This window comes from Ochotona princeps, chromosome 9 (genome assembly GCF_030435755.1).
Source record: "Ochotona princeps isolate mOchPri1 chromosome 9, mOchPri1.hap1, whole genome shotgun sequence".
Lineage (NCBI taxonomy): Eukaryota > Metazoa > Chordata > Mammalia > Lagomorpha > Ochotonidae > Ochotona > Ochotona princeps.
The window spans coordinates 31,396,233-31,422,242 of NC_080840.1; the positions used below are offsets into that span (position 1 = coordinate 31,396,233).

The 26,010-nt window shown below is 44.1% G+C and overlaps 1 protein-coding gene across 6 annotated transcripts in view; it reads right to left on the reverse strand.

Annotated features, from left to right (window-relative positions):
- Positions 1-26,010, reverse strand: part of GRHL2 (grainyhead like transcription factor 2) — a 156,605-nt gene that overhangs the window by 48,189 nt on the left and 82,406 nt on the right. For all 6 annotated transcript variants that reach the window (XM_004580643.2, XM_058668579.1, XM_058668575.1 and 3 more), the window contains exon 8: positions 2,941-3,035. In XM_004580643.2, the coding sequence (XP_004580700.1) occupies positions 2,941-3,035 (95 nt within the window). The remainder of the gene's footprint in view (positions 1-2,940; positions 3,036-26,010) is intronic.

Here is a 26,010-nt window from a genome sequence, read left to right on the forward strand (position 1 = left end):
TTATGACAGCACCTCCCTTCCTCAGTGGCAGCACGGTCATGCTCTGGCTGGAAAGCCCTCCTCCAAGCCTCAAATAGGCGTGAGTTTATCTATGCTTTGAGCCTCCCCTGAGGCACCACCTTCCCCAACACAGAAAGCCAAAACAATCCAGACAGTATATGAGTTGTCTCAAGGCAGTGTGACTCAGCATGGAAACACAAGTGTCCACCCAGGTCAGGCAAGGAATGCTCCAGACAGGGAAGGTTAGAGAAATCAATGGCAAGAGAAGCTGGTAACTCACAAGAATTGTTTGTAAACACTCAGGCCCTTTTTAATTTCCTAAAAAGCATCCAGAAACCCAATTTTTTTTTTTTTAATCTCCTTGGGTGGACATTTAGCAGAAAGCCAACTTAGATACCTGTGTCTATATCAGGTGTCATAAAGTTTTTTTTTTGGGGGGGGGGTAAAATTAAGGAGGCTAAAAGGAGGTATGATGAGCTAGCGTTAAGTTGAGCAGTAAAGCTACCTGCCTCACAGGTCACAAGCCCAGATACCCAGTTGTGGCTCCCAACGCCAGTTGCCTGCTGGTGCATACCCTGGGAGGCAGCGGTGATGGTTCTAGTCACTGCATTCCTGCCACCACGCCCTAGGAGACCTGGACTGTGTTTCTGGCTCCCAACTCCGGGCCAGCCTGGTCTCAGCCAGCACAGGCTTTTAGGATGAAGTGCTAGATGAGACTGGAGCTCTCCCTTTTCTCCCCACCACCCGCTTCTCTAAAAATGTAAATAACAATTTCCTGATTGTTAATGGGGAATAAAATGTTAGTTTTCAAATAGAAATGCACAAATGCAGGCATTTTACATGTTCTATAAACCATATAGAGATTCATAAATCAGAAGTTTGTGTTCCTGCCCATCCAGAGCCAAAACATCACGGGATATGGAATAGAACTCCAGCCCTGAAGCCTACAAAAGATTTCAGTATGGATGACACCAACAGGAACTTGAAAGCTAATATAAGATGAGAAGTCCGAATAGGAACATCAGACACTAGTGTAACGGGAGAGGATTCCTGTTACTTCTCGCTCGCTCAAAGCCTTTCATTCCATCATGTGACTCCATTCCTGGCAGTCTGCTTGTTTAAAATCAACAGCATTTTAAAGAAATGCCGCAGGCTCTCCTAATTAGCTTTCTTAGCCTCCCTAAATGAAGTCGATCAAAATTTAATGTTTTTTCCTTATAACTGCTTTGGAAGAAAGTATTTGAAATTGTTTTTTTACCGTTTATTGATTAACCAGAGCTCATTGCACTGCAAATAAGCAAATCATAGTTGCTAAAACTATGTTTGAACTAGATAAAACACATCTTGGTACCACAAGTAATGTCAGCTACTGTCCTTTGCCATTTGTTTATAAGCACGCATGAGCTTCAACTTGTATGCCTGAAACCACACATATGTAAACACACATATGTGGAGTAACTTGGAATGAAAGGTTAACTCAGTTCCAAATTAACTGTATCACCAGATTGCAGGAAAACCTGAAGTGCCCATCATAAACTGCCTGTTTTCTGTAGGGTCTCTGCTACAGCATGGGCACTCATTTGCAGGTTGCATGACAATAATTGCTTTAAAGCCCATGAGGCATTTTTTAGGACCCTGAAGTAGGTCTGTTCTCCCCCTCACTGCACCATTTGGTCTCCCACCTCCCTCGTCAAGCATCAGCCCTCTGCAAGTGTTTGCTAGTTGGGTTTGACCATGCTAAGCAAGGTCCAAAGAGGTCACGTAATTTGCCAAGGAGTCTCACCTGAGCCCAGGACTTTGGCATCACTACATAGTCCCTGAGTGATCCTTCCCCAACTCTGAGTGTTGGACTGAAACAGAGCAGGAAGACAGAAAGGGCTGGAGAGCCGAGGAGTCTGCAGATGGGAGCAGTGGACAGGAACAGACACACCTGGGCCAGGTGAGAGGTGGTTATCTAAGGCAAGGGTGGGCACAGAGTCTAGAGATAATGCACCCTGCAGGTCCGTGTGGGACCTGATCCCATAGCAAGAGGTCCCCCAGGCTGTGTTCCCACTCTGTAGCTGCGTGCCCATGTGGGGTACCTTCTTCAGGCCTGCAGCCAGTTTCACCGAGGTTGTTTTCTACATGAGTGAAGGGAGACACTGCACGATTCTTCTCCCGTGCGTCACGCCTGCAAACTCTCAACAGCTTTCCTTCCTGCCTGACCTTCCCCTGTTCGCAGACAATATGGTACTGACAGACTGTGACCATCCACCTTTTCCTTAGTCTGAAGACAAAGTTTACTAGCCCTCACCCAGAAGGTGCAGAAGTGAAACGGAAAACAAGCTCAGATTACATCTGGCACCTTCCCTGGAAGCGCAAAATAAGGGTCAAGGATCTGAAGCTAAGAACGCAGAAGGAAGAGGGCACCTGGCAGAAAGGCTTGGAATTTTCACAAAGCTAAAGAGACTCCTGGTGGGAGAGCCAGGATGTGTATCAGCGAGTCTGCTTTCTTATCCAAACTTACACTCTGGGCAATGTCTCAGACCTGGAATAGCATACCTGAGCTATAGTGGCACCCTGACAGACAAACAACAAGCAAGCAGCGCACATACAGGACAGCCTCAAGGTCACAGTGAGGAGCAGACACCGGCTGCTCTGCTTCCAGTTCCACCCCTGGGTCAGCCCGGGCGGGACAGGCTTGCAGGAATGCGGAGGCCTCTCCCTGAGGCTGCCGACTTAGGCAGGCTGAAGGATCGAGGAGATGCTACCGTGGACAGGCACCTTCCCCTGGCTCCCTAAAAGGCAAAGGCATCATGCCTAGCTGCATGTGTGTAACATCCAGGGACAGCAATGGTCGCAGCCTTCTCTTAACTCAGCCAGCTGCTTTTGAAAAACTAGACCACCTGCAGGGAGGAGGAACATTATTTACAAGGGACATTTGGCTAGGTTTTCACTCACCTTTGCCTCTTCATTCACGTCCCAGGTAAAGGAAACAGCGTTATACGCAATCTCTTCAATGTTTCCAATTGTGTTAAAGCTCTCCTTGTAGTCAGCTGGTACATGAGAGAAAGAAAGAGGTTTTAGAACCTTCAGAGTTACCTCACGACGTGCATTGAACCGACATTTTTTCGTGGCTATCTTTATGGCAACGGTGAAGGATTTGTGCTTCCTACTATCCTTTCACTAACATTTACCCTGTAAGAACATACCTAAGAAGCCGTTGAACTTGACTTGGACAATAAGATGCTGGACTCTATGTTTGGTATATGCTTACAATGGGGGAATCTCAACTGAACTTAAATTGTGGTTATGCAACAAGGTGGAGGAATCCACCATGGTGCGAGGGTTTGGGGAGGGGTGGGGAGAATCCAAGTACCTATGAAACTGTGTCACATAATACAATGTAATTAATGAATTAAAAACAATAATAATAAAAAAGAACATGGGCACTGTCCTCTATGGAAATGATACATTTAAGTCAAGCAATGTTCTTTACTGATCTGTTGGTCTTGCTTTTTAACAGGTTTATAAAATTATGGGTCTCTGTCCTCCTGAGTCCCATGCCACCTGGTCACCTTTCTTCCCACTCATGTCCCGCTGGATTTTTGCTGGAAGGGCAAGAGGACAATTAAGGGATCTCTCTCTCTCTCTCTAATAAAACAGGATATTCCATTTAACAGCCAAGCCGTGTCACAAGGACTTTATAATCATCCTCAACATTCTAGCAATTCCCCTCTATACAAGACCCTCTCCCATTTATGGTGATTTCTGGAATTCCCATAATCTACTCACAAGACAGTAGAAATACACTGTGTTCTTATGAACCATGCTGGGCTTTAACGTGATCTGTATGGTATCATGGGGTTGGGAGGACACTGTGTATTTTATCTGGTCCTGCTCACTAGAGACTTTGTGAGTTCTGACCATGTGATGGCCACATGCGCCTTGCCGTGATGGCATCAAATTCTGTGGCTACCATCCAACACTCTTTACTCATCCCCTCTCCTGAGAAATCAACTCCCCAGTAATTTCTGCTCTGCACCACAGATACTATGGGGATAAAAATCAACACCCCTTAAAACTGAATTGGTGGTGGGTCATAGGAAGGTTGCTAAATGTGCTCTTCAGAATGGGTTGCCAGAAGGGTAGCCTCCCACTCAAATTTTGTCCTTTTGTCAATGTCCACTTCTTTTTGCCAGTCTGATGGCTAAAGAGCAGTATTCAACAAACACTGCACCGGCATGTCTTCTATCACTTGTACGCTCAGCCACTTCTTCTTAGGGCAGCCAACAAGGTGTTCCATGTACAAATTACCTATATTCTTTGCAGATATATTCATCATAAGGAAATCAGAGGCCATGAACAAATCAGCAAACCATTTCAAAGCAGTCACAACTGACAGATAACCAACTATAAAACACATAAGTGGGCCCGGCGGCGTGGCCTAGCGGCTAAAGTCCTCGCCTTGAACGCCCCGGGATCCCATATGGGAGCCGGTTCTAATCCCGGCAGCTCCACTTCCCATCCAGCTCCCTGCTTGTGGCCTGGGAAAGCAGTCGAGGACGGCCCAATGCTTTGGGACCCTGCACCCAAATGGGAGACCCGGAAGAGGTTCCTGGATCCTGGCTTCGGATCGTTGCGGCTCACTTGGGGAGTGAATCAATGGATGGAAGATCTTCCTCTCTGTCTCTCCTCCTCTCTGTATAGCTGACTTTGTAATAAAATAAATCTTAAAAACACATAAGCAATCTTTCCTATCTTTCGTTTAATCTTGCTTTCTCCAAAATATGTCACTGACTTTTTAAACAATATTGCAATAATCACTTTTGTTCTTTTTTTTAAAATGTGACATGGGGCTGCTGTGGTGGCATAGCAAGCTAAGATAGGAGACCCAGAAGAAGCTCCTGGCTTCAGACCAGCCGAGGTCTGGCTACTGTGGCCATTTGGGAAGTAAATCAGCAGATGGAAGATCCCTCTATCTCTCCTTTCTGCATAACTCTTCCAACTAAAATAAATCTTCTCATATCAACAAACTTGTAGAAACTTGCTTGCTATGACCAAGTGCCATTATATCTGCATACATGTCATAATTTTATTTTGCTGTTACAGGTCATTTAGATGCTAATACTTTGCTACCTCAACTAATATTTCTTATAATTATCCTTACAACTATAAATTCTCTCATATTTAATTATGCTTCATTAAGGTACATTCTCGGAAGTGCAGTAATATTGGTCAACAAGAGGAGATATATACTTTTTAAAGATTTTATTTTTATTGCAAAGTCAAATACACAGAGAGGAGGAAAGACAGAGGAAAATCTTCCGTCCATTGATTCACTGCCTAAGTGACCGCAACGGCCGGAGCTGAGCTTATCTGAAGCCAGCAGCCCAGAACCTCTTCCAGGACTCCCATCTGGGTGCAGGGTCCCAAAGTTTTGGGTTGTTCTCCATTGCTTTCCCAGGCCACAAGCAGGGAGCTGGATGGGAAACAGGGCTGCCAGGATTAGAAACGTCACCCATATGGGATCCTGGTGAGTATAAGGCAAAGACTTCAGCTGCTAGGCTGCTACACTGGGCCCAAGGAGATATAATTTTAAAGCTTAATTTGTCAAATTGCGTCTGGAAAGGATGAAACAATTTATGTTCCTAATAATGGTGCATGGGTTCCTGTTTCTTTCCAAATTGATATGCAAAGCAAGGAAGCCTATTATTTTAATTTGTAATTCCTTGACAGTGGGAGTTGAACAGTCTTCTGTTCTGGCTGCTTGTATCTCTTGATATTCTTTGGTTTTAAGACAGATTCATTTAGGATTTTTTGTTTGCTTGCATAGTGAGTCAAGCTGCCACCTGTAACACCAGCATCCGATATGAACTAAAGTTCCTGTCCTGGCTGCTCCACTTCTGATCTAGCTCCTTGCTAATGCACTCAAGAGAAACAGAAGATGGCCCTGTTTTTGGGTCCCTGTCACCCATGTGGGAGACCCAGATTCATCTCCTAACTCCTTGAATCAGCCCTGGCCAATGTGACCATGTGGGGAGTGAACTAGTAGACAAAAAAACTCCCGCAATGTCTCTCCCTCCACCTCTTGCCAATAAGCAAATTTAAAGAAAAAGAAAAAGAAAAATGGATTCATTTAATTCAAGTTCCTGTTCTATCCTCTGCCTATTTTTCTTACAGTATTAAAATATTTTTTGTTTCAAAGTACACACACTAAAAAAACAAAATCTAGTAAAGACAGTACTATATCCTATAGATTTTGAATATGGGCTTGTGATCACATTTGGGGTGATTTTAAATAAAAATTCATGCTTTCAATAGGCCAACAAGTTGTCAACATTTTTAAAGAACTGTAGATCAGTGAATCCAAAAACAGTAATTTCTTTGAAACTTCATAGTTGAATGTTTTAAAAAAAAAGTCTTGCAATAATCAGATATTTTGGATGAATATCTCCTTGATTAATTGTAAATAAAAAGGCAAATGTTACACCCAGAAAAAAAAAAAGACACGTCAAAGTAGTTTGGTCAAACACTTATACTAGTTCTCACAAGCTTCCTTCTGCATTTAGAGATTCTCACTTTTCCATAGCTTCTCCACCTATAAAACTTCTCCCCTAAAAGCTCAGGAAAGGAAAAAGAACTTCAAAAACAAATGCAAAAATGGGATTTTAGCCTACCAATTGAGATACACAGGTTAAGACAGCATAGAAGTACCTGGATTTATTACCTGGCCCGTGCTCCTGAACTCCAGCTCCCTACTACTACATGCCCTGATGGCAGGGGTGATGCCTTAAAGTAACTGGACCCCTAAGCCTAATATGGGAGATTTAGCTTGAGCTCCTGGCTCCCTGCTTTGGCCTCAGCACATTCCCAGCTGTTGTAGGCATTTGGGAACAAAACATCAGAATATCCATCTTTCCCTCAAAATAAACAACGATAACATATACAAATGTACTACAAGTACAGACAAAACGGTTACGGGATCCTTAGTCTTGCATAGGGCACCTTTTCTTATGCCTACGAAAGCTCTGAACCAGGAGTTGGGGCTAGGTCTCAGCAGACTAATCCTCAGCCTACAAGTACTGACGTGGACACCAGTCCGTTGCCCAGCTGCTCCATTTCCAATCTAGCTACCCACTTATGACCTGGGGAAGCAGAAGATGACTCAAGTCCTTAGTTCCCTGTACCCACACTGGAGACCCAGAAGTTACTCCTGGCTCCTGGCTTCAGATTGGCTCAGCTCCAGCCATTGCAGCCAATTGGGGAATGAACAAGATCTCTGTCTCTCCTTCTCTCTGTAAATCTGCCTTTTCAATAAAAATAAATACATCTTTAAACTCGCAGCCAATGTTTACCATTGTCTCTGTGGGCAGGCAGTGCCCTCACACTGGAGAAACGGGATGTGGTCCCTGATTCCATGGCTCTATCAGTCCAAAAGGAGACAATACAAATAAACAGATAAATGACTTAACAATCATTTTTTCTCTGTTCTTATGCCACAAACAAAAGGACTGGTTGCATGGCATTCTTTATTGCCATCATAGCATGTGCAAGGGTTTTTTTTATTTGCTTGTTATTTAGCACCAACATTTCACATGAGCTATATACAGAGTATGAGGACAATTACCCCTTTTTGAAAAGATTCATTTATTTTTATTGGGAAGAAGAGTTTCAGAGAGAAAATGAGAGAGAGAGAGTAAGAGTGAGAGAGAGAGAGAGAGAGAGAGAGAGAGAGAGGATTTCCATCCACTGGATCAGTCCACAAATAGCAAAGATTGGGCTGGTCTGAAGACAGTTGATTCTTCCAGGTCTCCCACATGAGTGAGGGGACCAACGATCTTCGGTCAGCCTCCACTGCTTTCCCAAGTCATTAACAAGGAGCTGCATCAGGACGGACAGTTCTTTGTCTGGGTTCACCTCCCAAGCTCCAGTGAAAGTCCCCTCCCACCTGGTTGCTGGGGGAGCTCCAGCTGCTGGTGGAGTTCAGATGGCCATTAGCTGAATGCTGCTGGAGTATCAGCCAGTACAACCCCACACCGTTGTGTTTGCTGCTTTCCTGTGTCTGTCAATCTCCAGGTACTCCTCTGCTGTTGTTCTGTCCTCTCCTATTTCCTGGAATGTGTCCTCTCTGCTTCATCCTGATTAAATGTTTCTCCATCCGTTTAAACACATCCTTACCCTATTCTGTCATCTTGATTCTCTGTTCATTTCTTTTTTCTTCCTATTGTTGATTTTGTTTTGTGACTTTTCATTTAAGGGGATGTATAGTAGATATGCAATGGAGAGTCTCAAATCTAGCAGCATGTTATTTTACTTCACGGCGTTGTAAATTCCTATTTTTCTTCCTATTGTTGATTTTGTATTGTGACTTTTCATTTAAGGGGATGTACAATAGCTGAAATGGAGACTAATGTATCCAGATGTGAGAATACAATGCCGTATGCATTTCTACTTCCAGGCTAAAGATGGACTCCCAATGAAACTGTTTAATATATGAGAATAAGATGCTGAACTCTCTGCCATTGTCCATGCACGCAATGATGGACATGACTGTGTATGAAGAACTGTACTTTAGTAATGATATAGGGGAACTCTGAAGGGGGAGTGGGAATTGGGGAGGGGATAACGGAGATCTCAGGGACCTGTGGAACTGTATCATAAAATAATAATAATTAATAAAAGATTATAAAGTAGTGCAGTTTTCTTAGAGCTTAATATCATATGCGAAATGCAGTATATAGATTTGTTAAATTAATAAATGGATCCTTAACTGCGAGATTGGCAGCAATCCAGAACTACTGAACTATCAAAACTGTTTGAGCAGGACCCTCAGAGCACGCCTCTTGTTGGGGATCTGGAATGGGTGGGAGTTGGGTGGGGCTTTTCCCTTTGTTTCTCCCCTGACCCCAGATACAGGGAAAAATGATAAAAAAAAAAATAAAAATAGGGCCCAGCGGTGTGGCCTAGCGGCTAAAGTCCTCGCCTTGAATGCCCCGGGATCCCATATGGGCGCCGGTTCTGATCCCGGCAGCTCCACTTCCCATCCAGCTCCCTGCTTGTGGCCTGGGAAAGCAGTTGAGGATGGCCCAATGCATTGGGACACTGCACCCGTGTGGGAGACCCGGAAGAGGTTCCTGATTCCCAGCTTCGGATCGGCGCACACCGGCCCGTTGTGGCTCACTTGGGGAGTGAATCAATGGATGGAAGATCTTCCTCTCTGTCTCTCCTCCTCTTTGTATATCTGACTTTGTAATAAAATAAATAAATCTTTAAAAATAAATAAATAAAAATAAAAATAAAATAAATGGATCCCTAGATGTTCCAAACAAAACATACAATAAAAAGACTAACACCACCTGCTCTTCCATGGTTTTATACAAGGATTGACTCTTCATTTCTACTTTTCCTCAATGTCTTCAGAAGACAAAATTGCTCTGCAACTGCTAAATGCTTGTTTTCCAATAAGTAACATGCTCACTGATGTTTCTTGAAGCTGTGTTAATGTAATTTGAGAGGTGGTGTATGCTTAAGGGTTTACCACCCAGTGGGTCAGAATTCAGCAACTTAGTGTTAAGTCTTTCTTAATTTATTAACTAAAGAAAATTGACAAGTGCAGCTAGTAAAAGGTATTGCTGTTGAATTCGTTTTCATGAGCTACCGTAATAGATAACCACAAATGGGGTGATTGATAAGAATTGCAATGAGTTCTTCATGTTTCTAGACGTCAGAAGTTTGAAATCAAGATGATTTTTATCTTTAACTAATTTACATCTGCAAAGACTTTCATCAAGCAAGGTCATATTCACAAGATTTGGAATTTAGAGCATGAATATATTTTTGAGGGCCAAGGTTTAACATTCTCAGCTACCATTCCCACACAGGGCTGGGCATCATATAAATAGCATGGCTTCTTTATGCATAGTAGCCACCATACGTAAAAACAAAATCCCACCACTTTTAAAAAAATTATAAAGCTTGCAATCATGAACATAATAAATTTTGAGCAGTCTGTTTCCCTTAAAAACTAAAAGGCAACAAACAACGAGTTTTCTACACTGGTTTTTAAACATAATTTGAATTTGGTGAAAAGCTGAGTCTAAATAGGAAAAATACTGAAATATTTGCATGAACAGGCATAATGGGCCAAAATTATTAACACACAGCTTAGAAAAATACTATAGAACTAACCAAGAGGAGAGAAGGTAGCTTTTGTTACACTTGATAATCTACAAACAAAGGAGTTAATCTAATTAGCTTTACCTTTTTTTTTTTAAGATTTTATTTATTTTGGGCTGAGCACAGTGGCCTAGTGGCTTAAGTCCTTGCCGTGAACCTGCCCGGATCCCATATGGGCTCTGGTTCTAATCCCAGCAGCCCTGCTTCCCATCCAACTCCCTGCTTGTGATCTGGGAAAGCAGTCGAGGATGGCCCAAAGCCTTGGCAACCTGCACCCGTGTGGGAGAGCTGGAGGAAGTTCCTGGCTCCTGGCTTCAGATCAGATCAGCTCAGCTCCGGCCCCTGCGGTCACTTGGAGAGTGAATCAACAGACGGAAGATCTTTGTCTCTCCTCCTCTCTGTATATTTGACTTGGTACTAAAAATGTATAAATATTTTTTTAAAAAAGATAGGTGAACCTGTCTAGAGCAAAGAGAATAATGTTGCGCTTATTGTTTACGTCGTGTTGCTAGTGATGGAGCCAAAATCTCCAGGTTCGCTTGCAGTGTGGGAAGAATGTGGAAACTCGCAGCCTTGCATACTCTCTAGAGCCTGTTAGGATCTCTCTCAAAGTTGAATAAGTATTCTGCATTTTCATAGCTTACCTTCTGGTGAGTGTTCTAGAACATTGTTTCTATAATATTGAGATGCTTCATGATCAACCAGAGCTGTTTGATAAAATGTGGATGCGAGGACCTACAGCTTGAAATTCTGACTCAGGAGGTATGGAGCATAGCCAAGAATCAGCTCCCGGAATAGCTGAAGCAGAAAGACCAGGCTTGGCTGACATCAGCTCCATGCCTGGACAATTTCCTTTCTAAGACAACTGAAAAGACTAGATTCTTTGGGCCATCCTCTGCTGCTTTTACAGGTGCATCAACAGGGAGCTGAAAGAGAAGCTGAGCAGCCAGAACTTGAACCCGTGCCCATATAGGATGCCGGCAAGACGGGTGGCAGCTTCACCTGCGACACCACAGTTCCAGCCCCAAGATTTCCCCTCCTGTGTGCAAACACCTCATAGAGAAAGCACAACATACATGACCATGCCACGCAGCCTGCTAATTCTGAAATTCTATCCTAAAGCACTCATTGCTTCAGATAAAGTTATTATCATCCCTCAGTAACAACACAAATGTTCTTCGGACCGTAACAACTGCCATAAAATGAGAATCTCTAAGCCCATGACAAGCTATCCCTACCTTACCACTTCATGCAGTCACAACCCAACACCCTCCTGTACAGACACTGAGCCGTTTGTGGAAAATCACATAGCTGGTAATACGCCAATCTGTGATTTGAATCCGGGTTTGTCAGATGCCAGGAGCCATTCCTTCAGCCAAGGTCTATATTTATCTTGCAAATTTATCTTGCAAATCAAATAGAAAATTGTCACCAGATATTGAGATCCCAGCATCCCCTGCAATGGCAACTGGCTTGCAGAAAAGCATAGAGGGAATACAAGTTCAAGGAGGTTCTTTGACAGAAAAGGGCAGAGTTGGGGCGTTTCTGTAAAGAAACAAACAAAACCCTCATTGTGTCCTGCAAGTATCATGATGTTTGAAAGAAAAGCTCAGCAATTAGCCCTTGTAGGAAAACAAGAATTGTTGGTGTCTGGGGAAGAGATGTTGTCCTTTAAGGGTTTCACTAAAGGGCTGTTGGGATGTGTATGAATGGACCACATTTCCTATGTTTCTTGGCAAACTAGATTAGCAGACTTTGATTCTCTTTTAATTATTACCAGAAGAAAGATGGGAGTGTCCTTTTGTTATCTTTCTGTTTATCTTTCCCATCTAATCAGTGGTCTTCTAACAGGTTTGTGCATTCAGACTTTTGAAGATTGCATTCTCTTGGAGCTGATTATATGTACAAGGAAGGCCTGGAATGCTGTCAAAGGCAATGCTCATTGCTTCCCCTTAATTAGACTTCACGTGCTTGGGAAATCCTAACTACCCCCTTTCAATTATTTTTTGTATATATTGCTGGAGATGAAAAGGAATGCTCTAATTAATACAAAAATTGCTCTTCTTCTGAAAGGCCCAGATTCTGTCCAGACAGGTGAAATCCCGAAGCTGGAATGCAATGCTTGGAGCATGACCGTCGACTCTGGGCTCAGCCTGCTAATGGGCTAAGAATCCAGCATCATTTGTATATCTGAAATCATAATGCTGCAAGCCCATAAACACATGGTAACCAAGGCGCAGAAGAATGAACACTAGTAGATTCAAATTTAATTATTTGGCCCGTTTTCTTCAAGCTCTGCAATCTTCAATTAGAGAATGGACCCTCTCTGAACTTGTACAAGAAGCGATTACAAAGGGGACACAACTCCGCTATTCGCAAAGTAGATGATGATGGGATCAAATGTGGCCCACTTATCCTCGTGTCCCACCTATCCTCAAACACCTGCTTCTTCCATCTACAAGGCCAAATAGGGCGAGCTCAAACCAGAGGATGGCTCTGGTGCATTTGCTCTGACTTGGAAGGCAAAGAATAAATAACCCTTGTCTCAGCAAGTTTTGAGATATCTTTCCCCCTCCTGTTTTTCAGAATCAAAGTAGCAGCTTCTTCAAACCCAAATGACTCACAGGAACTTATTAATGAGATTGTTATTTTCTTTATAATGCTTTCACCATGTCGGAGGTATCCCAGGTTTCTTAAGCGTGTTGACACGGAGCTGATTGTCAGAGGCATTCAACATCTTTCCATCGCTTGGTCTTAGTCACTGAGCAGATAACAGCCACAATTGTGTGTGAGTCAGTGTGTACTAGACACAGAGTTACATAGACCCATCTACACAACTGGCCTAGAATACTGAGAGAAGTTATTTATTCCCAGAAAAGGAAATGGGCAAACACTTTAAGAACACTACCTCCAGGGCTGGAGAGTTAAGAACTGCCATACCAGCATTCCATGTGACTGTTCTGTTTGTTTTTTGTTTTTTTTAAAGATTTATTTATTTTTATTACAAAGTCAGCTATACAGAGAGGAGGAGAGACAGAGAGGAAGAACTTCCATTTGATGATTCACTGCCCAAGTGAGCCACAACGCCAAAGCTGCGCAGATCCGAAGCCGGGAACCAGGAACCTCTTCCAGGTCTCCCACGCGGGTGCAGGGTCCCAAAGCCTTGGGCCGTCCTCAACTGCTTTCCCAGGTCACAAGCAGGGAGCTGGATGGGAAGTGGAGCTGCCGGGATCAGAACCGGCACCAATATGGGATCCCGGGGCGTTCAAGGCGAGGACTTTAGCTGCTAGGCCACACCGCTGGGCCCCATGTGACTGTTCTTAAGTCCTAGCTGCTCCACTTCCAACTTGGGTCCCTGCTAACAGACCTGCTGGGATAGTGGATAAATGTTTGGGCCCCAGAGTTCCAGGCTCCCAACTTCAGCCTGGCCCATCCCTTGCAGTTGTGGCCGTTTGAACAGAATTAACGATCAGATGGAAAAAAATGTCTCTCACTTTGCCTTTTAAACAAATAAATCTCAAAAGAAAATCCTCTTTCCCAGTTTCCTACTTTGTGTTTAGTCTGCTTTCTGCTGCACTCTATAACCATATACCATAGACTCTGTCACTCATGAAGAACACAGGTTGGTTCTGTTTATGATCAATCTAAACCTAAGTAGAAAAGTCCAAAGTCTGCCAACACATAGAAATGATAGAGATGGAGATGTTCATTGCTGCAAGTGGCTCTTTACACACCGCATCAAATTCTCTGTCTTTGCTCCACAAAGAGAGACACATTGCATGTGTTGCTTAAGAGTTTAAAAATATAAATTTCAAAACATTTTAAAGGAAGAACAGAGGCTGATTTAGCTCAGAAGGCTGGAGGCTGGGCAGCCTGAGGGCCTGGCGCCAGTGAGGGCCTTCTGTGTGGCCGGAACAAAGAAGAGTGTCACACAGAAAGACCCTGCTAGCGTGCTAGCTTGGACTCGCTCTCCCTCTCTTCCTAAAGTCAGAACACTGAGATAGGAGTCCCTCCCTCACAACCTCTTCTAACCCTAATGACTTCCCAAAGGACTACTATTAGCAAGAGAATTTAGAGAGTAAGTTTCCAACAAGGGGACAGCACTCAAAACCATATAAATTTGTAATGGGCCAACCTTGGGTTGGAAATTTCAAAGTTTATATGTTTACGCACAGACACACACGCACAGCCCTTGACTTCTGTAACATGTATTCTTTCAAAGGAGCATTTTTCCATTCATAATCCTGAACACGCAAGGTTAAAATTAGGTATAAGTGTGTGCCTGGTATACAGTAATTGATATTATTAAAGCTGTGGGTATTAATTATACCCGATCATTAACAACAATACTATTTACCCTACCCTCTAATACATGCTATAATACCCTCAAAAATATAATGTAAGATGAACAGGGCCAGTGTTATGGCACTGTGGATTAAGTGCCCCTTGAATCACTGGCTTCCCATTTCAGAACATCAGCTCAGGTGCCAGCTACTCCATTTCAAATCCAGTGCACAGCTAACAAGCCAGGGAAGGCAGTGGAAAATGACTTCAATGTCTGGGTCTTGGCACCCTTGTAGAAAACCCAGATACAGTTATAGAATTTGGCCTGGCACAGCCCCGGCTGTTGCAATTATTTGGAGAGTCAGTCAGCAGAAGAAAGATCTCTTCCCTTGTTACTCTACATTTCAAATAAATAGGTAAATTAGTAAGTAGATTTTAAAAACATGAAAATCTTTGGAATTTTCTCTTTGGGTTAAACCTAATATTTTGTCTGCGTCTAATTCAATCTTCCTGTATCAAGAGATTTTTTTTAAGAAGACAAATTTGAAAGAGACTGGCACAGAGAAAGAGAGAGATGTCCCATCTCTTGGTTCACTCTTCAAATCCTTGCAATGGCCTGGACTATACCAGAATGAAGCCAGTGATTCAAACTCTCATCCATGTCTGTCACATTGGTGCCAGGGGCCTCAGTACTTGGGTCATCTGCTGCCGCTTTCTCAGGCCCATTAGCAGGGAGCTGGATTTGTGGTGGAGCAGCTGGAACTTGAACCGTGCCCAGATGGATTGCTGGCATTGCAGGAGAATGCTGGCCCCTCTATTACACAGACTACTGTTACAGCTTATGGCTTTCAAATTGTGTTTGGTTATAAATAGAATTGAGAAAACCATTTTATATCACATCCCATTACTGCTGTCATACATGTTAGTAGTAGTTGATTCTATTTGGTTTCCTTTTTTAAGAATGCTGGCCCTGACCCACAAATAGGATTTCCAGTGGATAACAGGTCACATCTTGTATGTAGTCATAAACACATATGCACCGACCAAGCATGACTTCAACCCTGAATGTAATCACCTTGAATGGCTGAAATTCAACTTTCCATGTGACTCAGGGAGGTTTAACTTTAGTTGTTTTGTCTATGATCCACAAAGGCAAAATGTGAATCACATGAAAGTATTTGGCCCTTTCTGAATGAATAGGCATACATGGACAGAACTTTTGTGAATGATTTCTACTTGCATGAACTACTCATGATTGATTTCAGTCTTCCATTCCACAATTCACTATTTGATACACTAATAATTGTGGATGCAGGTTTGGGGATAAGATGTCCTAGGCGCATGGAATAAGAAGCTACTGTCCCATACTTGAATCAGGCACTCCAATGTGGGTTGCCAAGTGGTGTCTCAACTGGCACCACAAACATCCACCCCAATATTAGCATCTACTTTCTTTTTTTAAAAAAAAATATTTATTTTTACTGGAAAAGCACATTTAAAGAGAGAAAAGACAAAGAGAAATATCTTCCATCTGGTTGTTCACTTCCCAAATGGCCACGATGGCCAGAACTAAGCCGATCAGAAACCAGGAGTCAGGAGCTTCTTCTGGGTCTCCCATGTGGGTGCAGGTACCCAAGACTTGGGCTGTCCTCAACTGCTTTCTCACGCCACAAGCAGGGAGCTAGATGGGAAGTGGAGCTTGTAGGCTGATGATCAGTCAACTGAGCTACTGCACCACCCCCTAACCCCTACTGTCAACCTTCCCAGTTATCGCTGACTACCCAGTCACACCTACTGAAACAGAAGTACACAAGAAGGTAAACATGTCCTGTGTGAAGTGGCTGCAGCACCTACAGTGTTTATTCCAATAATGATTTTTATATCAATTGCTATTTAAATGACTCATGCTATTATTTCTGTTTGCTTCTGCCCACTCCCCATTAATTCTGACATGACCAGAGCATTTTGATGTTACTTTCAGCTTGAAAGTTTGAGTCTCTTAAACATTTTTTTTTCCTTTGGGGAGATAAAGGTCCTCTTCCCAGAAGGGCACATCATTGCTGCATTTGGGGTTGATCCACAGCTGACCTGGGATGGCAAGAATGAGTCTAGCGGAAGCAGGTGGCACCTTGGGAGTGCTCCAAGCCTCTCTGAGCTGCCTGTCCCCTTCCTGTGATTGTCCCACCAGGAGGGTATGCTCTCCTACCACGTGCTTAGCTACTTTAACCTTTGTCTGTTCCAAAGCAAACTCTCAGCAACTTACGCTCTAGGAAGCCATTCAGAGGTTTCTTCAGATTCACTTCACTGTATTTTGGATCCTACAGCCTCCAAGAGGTTAATTTTGGAAAAACTATGTCATGATAAGCTTCAGGTTTTGTCAATGGCAAAGGAAAACAAAGCTTAATCTGCCTGATTGTACACCTCGAAGTACAGCAAAGACATCGATTTCCATTGAAAGACAAAGGAAAGAGAAGCTTTTAGAAAACGCTGGAGGATCACTACAAAGCCCAACTTGTATTGCTCTGTACCAGAAACATATGAATCTCAGAAAATGATCAGCTTTGTCTCCAAGGTTTCTGGTGCTGTCTGTTGGTCATTTTTAAACCAATGATACACGTTAAAAGCTTAAGACTATCAGATTATGAGCTTTTGTCCAGTTCCCCTATGAAGAAAATAATGAAGCCCTGAGCGCAAGTCATGAAGTCCAGCAGAAGTGAGAAGAAAGCTGGATGTGAGCACCAAGAACTGAAGTCACGTTTTATTAATGAGGGAAAAATCTCACTGCACAGCAAATGTGGAAAAACAGATATGGAACAAAATACAGTGTTTACAACGCCACTCATGGCAGGTCTCTGAAGTGGGTTTAGGTGTGTGATGTGCTAATTTTAAAATCTCACTATTGAAGCCAGTGTCTCCCTAACGGCACCTCCACTCGCTCATTGAGAGACTCTCTGGGAGATCTCCAAACACCCACACCCCCGCCTGCATCCTTGCACCATTCCTCCTGTACAACACTACGGCTTTACAGCTTCTGGAAGCAGCGAAGCCCAGCCATAAAGGGCTTATTAGACAAGGTTGCCCTGGAGCCAGTGTTGTAGGTTAAGCAGCACCTATAATGCTGGCATCCCTTACGGGCACTAGAGTCTTGGCTGCTCTACTTCCAATCGAGCTCCCTGTGAATGCACTTGGGAAAGCAGCAGAAGATGGCCCAAGTACTCGGACTGCTTCACTCTCCTGGGAAACTTGGAGCAGTTCCTGGCCTTTTCTTGGACCAGCCATGGCCATTGCAGCCATCTAAGGCATGCACTAGTACATGGAAGATCGCTCTTCTTTCTCTGTAAATCTAACTTTCAAAAACAAGTTTTCTTAAAAAGCAAAAATATTAATTTTTAAAAATAGCATATTTGGACCTTGCAGACTTCCCTAGGAACTGTGAATAAAGTTTTAATTATTTAGCTGAGGGACAGAGAGAGGGAGGGAAAAACACAGCTATAGCTAGAGTGTCCACCTGCTAAATCGCTTGCCCAGTGCCTGCAAGAAAGCCAGAAGCTGACCTCTGGATCCAAGTTCCCCATGTGAGTGGCAGGGCTGGCACTACCGTCTTCCAGGGTCTGCATTAGCAGGAAGCTGCAGTCAGGGACCACAGCCTGGTATTGAACCCAGGCATTTGAATATAGGACACAGGCATATTGAACAGTTTCATATCTGCTAGGCCAAATGCTCACACATTTTAAACTTCCAAATCTAGCTAATTTTCTTTTTGAAAAGTTTGCCTTTAAATAATTTGTCATTGGGACCAACACAGTAGTCCAGTGGCTAAATCCTTGCCTTGCATGCACTGGGATCCCATATGGACATCATTTTCTAACCCAGCTGCCCTGCTTCCCATCCAGCTTCCTGCTTGTAGTCTGGAAAAGCAGTCGAGGATGACCCAAAGCCTTGGGACTCTGCACCTGTGCAGGAGACCCAGAAGAGGCTCCTGAATTCAGATCAACTTAGCTCTGGCCATTGTCGCCACTTGGGGAGTGATTCATCAGATGGAAGACCTTCCTCTCTGTCTCTCCTCCTCTCTGCATAACAGCATTTCCAATAAAAATAAATTTTTATTAAAAAATAATTTTCTATTTGTTTATTGATGCATTACTAACTTTAGCTGAGATAACAGTTCAGGGGCTGGAGCAGGGGCATAACAGACTAAGCCTCTACCTATGGAACAAACATCCTATATGGGTTCCAGTTCTAGTTCATGCTGATCCACTTCTGATTCAGCTCCCTGCTAATGCCCTGGGAAAGCAGTGAAGGATGGATCAGGGTTGTGGGCTCCTGTGCCTATGTGAGAGACCTAGAAGACACTCTTGGCTCCCAGCTTCAGACCAGCCCAGCGTGGGCTGTTGTGACCATTGGGGAAGTAAAACAGCAGCTGGAAAATCTGTCTCTGTCTCTTTTTTTCTCTCTCTCTATGTAACCCATTTTGTAAATAATTTTTATAAATCATTTTAAAAAAATTTTTTACCTTTTTTCATAATTTACTACAGTAAACATTATGTTTGTATGCCTGCATCAAATCTTAGAATCATCCCAAGTTTATCAAAAGATGCACAATACTGAAATAATATTTAAATGTAACAAATCAAAGCACAAAAGCTAAAGTCCCCTAATAGTCAGAAAGACACTACTAGAAAAGATACTGTCAGCAACAAACAGGAGAGAGTCCCACTTGGGCAATTTCCAAGTTAACAAGACAAATTCCCTGCTAACCACGGCTCAAATGCACAAAGCACAGTAGTCAACCACTCTATAGTAGTGGAGCACCTTGATGCCAGATTCTATAGGGTGCTCTATATAAACGGCTAAAGCAATTCTCTGTGCATTCAGAAAGCTCAGTATCTGGTGGCCAGAAAATTTGTATGCTAGGAAGATGAGGGCAACAGCCATGAACTGCTCTGTAGGTATAAAGCAAAACTGATTCCTATTTCCCCCAGGTGTGGACGGCCAGTGCAGGTGTGGAGGTGAGCTGGCTTCCTATGAGGGGGGCAGGAAGGATATTGTAGGGGACATTTGTTGGGGTGCCCTAAAAAAAGAAAAGTTGGAAGTCACTAAGAGAAGCAGAGAGAAGAGAGAACATAACCCATGGGTCGAGTACTCAGAATTCTTATTGACAGATCACACTGGCCCAGGTCTGGAGCACAAACTTTAGACTTTCTTTGAAGAACTATGGGGTGAAAGGCAAGAAGACCCCACAGGGGCTTAAGAGGGATTTGGTTGGGCCCGGCACCATGGCAGAGCGGCTAACATCCTTGCCTTGAATGCGCCCCGGGATCCCATATGAGCGTCAGTTCTAATCCCAGCGGCCCTGCTTCCTATCCCGCTCCCTGCCTGTGGCCTGGGAAAACAGGCCCAAAGCCTTAGGTTCCTGCACCCGCGTGGGAGACACAGAGGAAGTTCCTGGCTTCAGATAGGAATAGCACCAGCTGCTGCGGTCACTTGGGGAAGATCTTCCTTTCTGTCTCTCCTCCTCTCTATATATATCTGACTTTGCAATAAAAATAAATAAATCTTTTTTTTTTTTTTTAAAAAAAAAGGAGGGATTGGGTTGGGCCTGGGGAGAGATCCCAGACTCAGGGCAGTTTGTGAATTCCAACTCTGACTCTGACCTTGGCCTTTCCCCGTGTAGAAGCAGGGAGAATCCAAGGACCACCCTAACAACACACACGTTGAAAGAAAAATCACTGCACGCACATTGGCCTCAGTAGAATGAGCTTCCAGAATTCACAGGAGGATAAGAAAGCCGTAAAACAAAATCCACGGTATCTCAATTATTCTTGAAAATAATTATTTGAACAAATATTCAAGAACTATTGCATCTTCTGATAATATCCCCAACCTACTGCACTTGTGTCACATAAATGTTTCCCCAGCATAGTTGGAGATGAAAGAACTTTCCCTAACTGTGGCTTTAGTACTCCTCTATAAAATAGAGCGCATCTAAGATAACATGTGAGTAAGTATAGAGCAAGAAGCTGAAAGCTGGAGTTATGGGCTGGGGTGCTCCAAGCCCATCCCTGCCTTCCCCTCATGCCTGGTGGAGCCCTTAGTATCCACTCACAGCCTCACCTCTCACCAGCCCCCGGAAGCTCTTAACTTTGGGGGCTCTTAAGAGATTTGAGTTATCTGGGATTTTAATCCTATTTAGTTTTGCTGTGTATTTAGAAATATAGACAGCCTAGAAACATGACCAAAAAATTGAAGTCATATTTATTTGAGCTGCTATTAAAAAAAAAAAGGCTCAGTGCTTTTCACACTACACAGCAAGGGTGGCCCGACGTAATTCTGGGAGGGATGATGCTACAGAGAATGGCACCAAGTGTCAGAATGGAAGAGCCTGGTAAAGAGAGGCAACTTGCCAGCTGCTTGTCTCCCAGGGCCTTGAAGTCACATGCCCAGGCTACCTGACTTCCAAAGGGCCAAGTAGCTCCATGCAGCACAGCATCTCCAACCTCCCCTCTTCTATAACTGCACAGCTCCCAGAGCTGCACAACCTGGGCTGAGGTTTAAAAACTGCATGAAAGGGTCTGGTGTGGTATCCTAATAGCTAAAGTCCTCACCTTGCACATGTCATGATCCCATACGGATGCTGGTTCATATCCCGGATGTTCTACTTCCCATCCTGCTCCCTGCCTGTGGCCTGGGAAAGCAGTAGAACCTTGGTACCTTCCACCCATGTGGGAGACCCAGAAGAAGCTCCTGGCTCCTGCTTTGGATCAGCTCAGCTTCGGGCGTTGAGGCCACTTGGGGAGTGAACCACCTGATGGAACATCTTTCTTCTTCTCTCAGTCTATCTGCCTTTCCAATAAAAATAAGTAAATTAATTTTTCTAAAACCTGCACAAAAACACATCCAGAGAACATGTGTAAAGAGAATGCAAAGACAAGCACAATTTCTAGAAAAATGTGAATGAGGACTCCAAATTAAAAGTGACAAGTGGGCCTGGACGGACCAGCCACGCTCAAAGATTCACAGTGATCAGCTAAGCAAACTGGGTTTTGGAGTCTTTCGGAAGGTGTTCTTGGACCCCCACCCCCCAAAAGAACTGGCAATTTCAACTCGAAAGAGAAGTTTTGATTTTGCTGGAACTTCAGTTTTCAAAGAAAGTTTCCCAGGAATATAAAACCCTCACCAACAGAGTACAATTTAAAATTGACCTAAAGAAATAGATTTTGTACTGGGGCATGGATGCAGATCCCATAATCACACACTAATAGCTGAAAATGCACTATGATTGCCTTGTAATTAGCCTGGGAAACTACAGGATTAACAGTAACAATATAACTAACATATCCAGACACAGTAAAGATCATCATGAACCAGAATTAAAGACAGAGGTTGAATCAAGTGCTGTGTTGGCTCCACATTAGCTACACAGCTTTATCAGTAATTGTTTATACTGGGTGTCAGCACGCAGCAATGATGCCTACGTGTGTGTACACCACAGTTCATACAGCCCACTGGCAGAATACAAAACCTGCTTTGAGCCTTATTTTGGAAAACCTGCTTATATCAAGTTGCAAAAGAAATATAAGCTCTGCTCAGTAGAAAAACTGTACGTGAACATGTTACAAACTTCTGGCCTGCATGCTGTAAAGTCACACAGTTGCTGCACATCCTTTAATTGCTTTTTCTTGGTTCGAAAGATAACAGATAGAAACACATGCCTTCCCCTGGAAAGCAGTTTTGGAATAAGCTCCCGTTGGGGCTGACTTCCTACCTAGTCCAGTTCATTTATTGATTTGTGATTTCTTTAGGTTTTTGTTTTGCAGGTGGCTAAACTGGGTAACTTCACCGTGCAAGTGAGTCCCAAGGAATGCTCACCCAACCCCATGTGTGGATGATGCCGCAACATCAACACAGTCCGGACTCATACCAGCACGTGGCCAGGCTGCTCCGCCTGCCTCCCCATTCAGCTAACAAAGCTGCGCTTTCCTTTCATGATTCTTTATCCTCCACAGTCAGCCAGATTACCAAGATGCAAATGGTGTCACCCTTTGTCTCATTCTGGGGATACCATCGTATTTCCTGCTCTCAGTTCATGGCTGAGTACTCCAAAGCATCTTCCACTCATCCCCCACTGCATCCCATCCAGCATCAACCCAGAAATCTCACTGCAATGCCATCACATATGTCCAAGGGAGAAGTTAACACTAAGGCTCATCAAGGAGCAGCTTTACTTGATCACAGCATTCCACGTGCCCATTTTGGCTGCACGTTCTCCCCCATCTATCTTACCAGGATCCTGGGAGGATCCACATGCAAATGTAGCACATCAACTCCAGTGATGGCAATACCTGGGGACAACTTTTATTACCTGCCTCTTTCAAATCTCTGGTTTCTAAAATTTACTTTACTCAACAAGAGAAAAGAGAAAAACAAGGTGTGCATGTTAGAACTCAATGGAAAAGTGCACATGTTTTAACATCTCCGGGACAAACAACAAAGCCAGACTTTTTGAAGCCACTATAGAATGCGAGCTGTGAAAGGCCAGAAATTGATTTCAATTATTACTCTTGCCTCTGCTTGATGCTATACACCCTACACAGATGATGGGGTGGGTGGCTGCAGCGGAACCACAAATGCATTTTCCCAGCATTCTACCCCAGTGCTTGAGGGGTGCCCCTGGGGACTTGAGTAACAGGAGACAATGAACTTGTGATTCTCAGAGACCTCCAGATGTGTGGGCTCCCCAACTCTTGCACAAGCTCTGCCAGCCTCAGCTGGGGACATAGAGGTCCAGTCTATGGGGCAAGGAAACAGCTGGACCCAAGGTTCCTGTGAGGGCTTCCGACTAGTAAATCCCATCTATGCTTCATCCTATTATCACTCAAAGATCTCCCTTTAAAAAAAAAAAAGAAAGTCTTGCCACAACTCATTTACCGAGACCATCTTTACCCTACCCCACATTGATTTAACCAACACACCCTCTCACCAGTCAGGGTCCTCCCACCAAGCCCCCTTTGCCAACAGTCACATCACCTAGCTGTTTTGGTTGTAACTGCCATCTCTATGGCTTGCAGCACCTTCCTTATCTTTTTGGCCTCATATGTCCTTGTCACTCCACCAGACAGATCTCAGAACATCTTCTCTGCAGAGCACTCCTCTCTACAATCAACCAGCACGTGACCTTGTAACATTTCATCTCCATATTTCATCTCCCCACCTCTGGACTGGAGCTGCCTAACAGCATGACTGTTTCATGGCATTTGAACTGTCGGGGTCAAACAGAAAGTTCTGGCACACAGTAGATGTTCTGTGAAGGTTTGAAGGGCAGTGAAATAACTATGCCCTTGGGCCAGTGCTGTGTCACAGTGAGTTAAGCCACAGCCTGCAGCACTGCCATCTGATATGAGTACTGGTTCCAGTTCTGGTTGCTCCGTTTCCAATCTAGCTCTCCTCTAAGGCGCCTAAACAGTAGCAGAGGATGGCCCAACTATTTGAGCCCCGAACCCACACAGCAGAGCCAGATGAAGCTCCTGGCTTCAGCCTGACCCAGCACTGCCTATTGCTGCCATCTGGGGAATAAACCAGAGGGAAAAAAAAAAAACAACTCAGATTTTGCCTTTCAGGCCAATAAATATATATAAATAAATGTCTTTCCTCAAACTTGTTCCACAAAAATGAGATTACCTCCTGTAATATACATGAACAGAACAAAGTGGAGAGGCTTTCACACTCAGGGACAATCAGAATATAAAGGTAAGTGACTATTTTCCATTCTGGAGGTATGATTGACACATAGACATACTCCCTAACCATAGAAGGCTCTCTTGTTTATGACCTTGAATAATTGCTGTTGTTCGGGGAGCTCACAAGAAACGACTTGTGAGACTTGGAGAATTTTGTATGTGTGTTTTGAAAAGCAGAACCCATCGGGCCTGGCTGGGTTGTTTGTTTTGCTTATATCCACTCACAGCTAATTGTTGCTGTTTCCTTCCCTACCCGTAAACCGTTTATGACCTAATGGACAAGAGCCACAGATCCAAACTGACGCTGAGAAATGTCACAACTTGCCGCAGTCACACTTGCATAACAGACTGCAATGCCTACACCTTGCCTACACACTGAGGATGGAGGAGGCAGCAGGACTATGCAAGGGCGACTAATGCAGGCCCTCAACCTTTCATGTGCTCAGTATCCAGTGGAGTTCAGGAGCTCATGAGAAGGTGGGATGCAAAGGTGATGCACGGAGAAAGCGCATGGAGTAATCACAATGATGAAGCGGGCAAACAGCATGCTTGGTTTCCATCCCATCCACACCGTTTGTCAGCTGTGTGACCTTGGGTCAAGTTTTTAGTCCTTTTTAACAACCAATGATTGTTTTGAGGAAGAAGGACAAACTGTTGGGGTATAATATATACTTATAGACAGCCTGGGCTAAAGGAGTTCACTCCAACAGGCCGATACTCTGTAAACACAACAAGGGTATCATCCACTCACAGGCTCCCTGTGAAGTTGCATCAATTGTGTCACAGGCCACAGGCTAAGCCATGGGACTATAATAGGGAACAAAGCAAACAAGTCTTTTGGTCACTGGTATTCTTACAGCAAGGGTCAAAGCAGTAAGATACATAAGCAAATGAAGAAGTAAGGGGCCAGGTGCTGGTCAGCACTCGGAGGAGGACACAAGTGGGACAGGGAACAAGTCATGGAAGAGTCCCTACAAAGGGCAGAGGGGCTGGTGCAGGGACAGACTCCTCCAGGGGACCTTGGCTCAGGCCTCAGAGAACCCTGAGAGCGGAGACTCCAAGCACTTGAGCTGCAGCCCCCTCCCTCCATCCCAGGTCTCAGGACATCATTCTTTTCTGTTTGGACCCACAGACCAGACTCCACCAGAGGGAGGGAGGAGGGAAGCAGCAGGGGTCCTGTTCTCCCAGGCCACTAGCACGGCCAGCCCAAATGGATGCTCAGAGGAATGGCCATAAGAGACAAGGGGCAGCTTCAAACAACACCTGACCTGTTAGCCCAAGTGAAGTGGGTACATGAAAGGAAAGAAGCTGGGCATCACTACTACAGGACACTAGAGATGAGGAAAGTCCCAGATGACGAGATCACACAGGCTCTGGGATGCAAAGAAAAGGAAGTACGCTGGGCTTAGCACGATAGCGTAATGGTTAAGGTCCTTGCCTAGAACGCACCAGGATCCCATATGGGCGCCGGTTCTAATCCTGGCAGATCCACTTCCCATCCAGCTCCCTGCTTGTGGCCTGGGAAAGCAGTAGAGCCTGGCCTAAAGCCTTGGGACCCTGCACCCTTGTGGGAGACCCAGAAAGAAGCTCCTGGCTCCTGGCTTCAGATTGGCACAGCACCGGCCATTGCGGCCACTTGGGGAGTGAATCATTGGATGGAAGATCTTCTTCTCTGTCTCTCCTCCTCTCTGTACATCTGCCTTTCCAATAAAATAAATAAATCTTTAAAAAAAAAAAAGAAGAAAAAAGAAAAGAAAGTACGCTAAGGGAGGTGGCAGCTCCACTGGCTTAGTGCTTGTGGAGGGCAAGACTAGTGCAGGATGGCTACTGG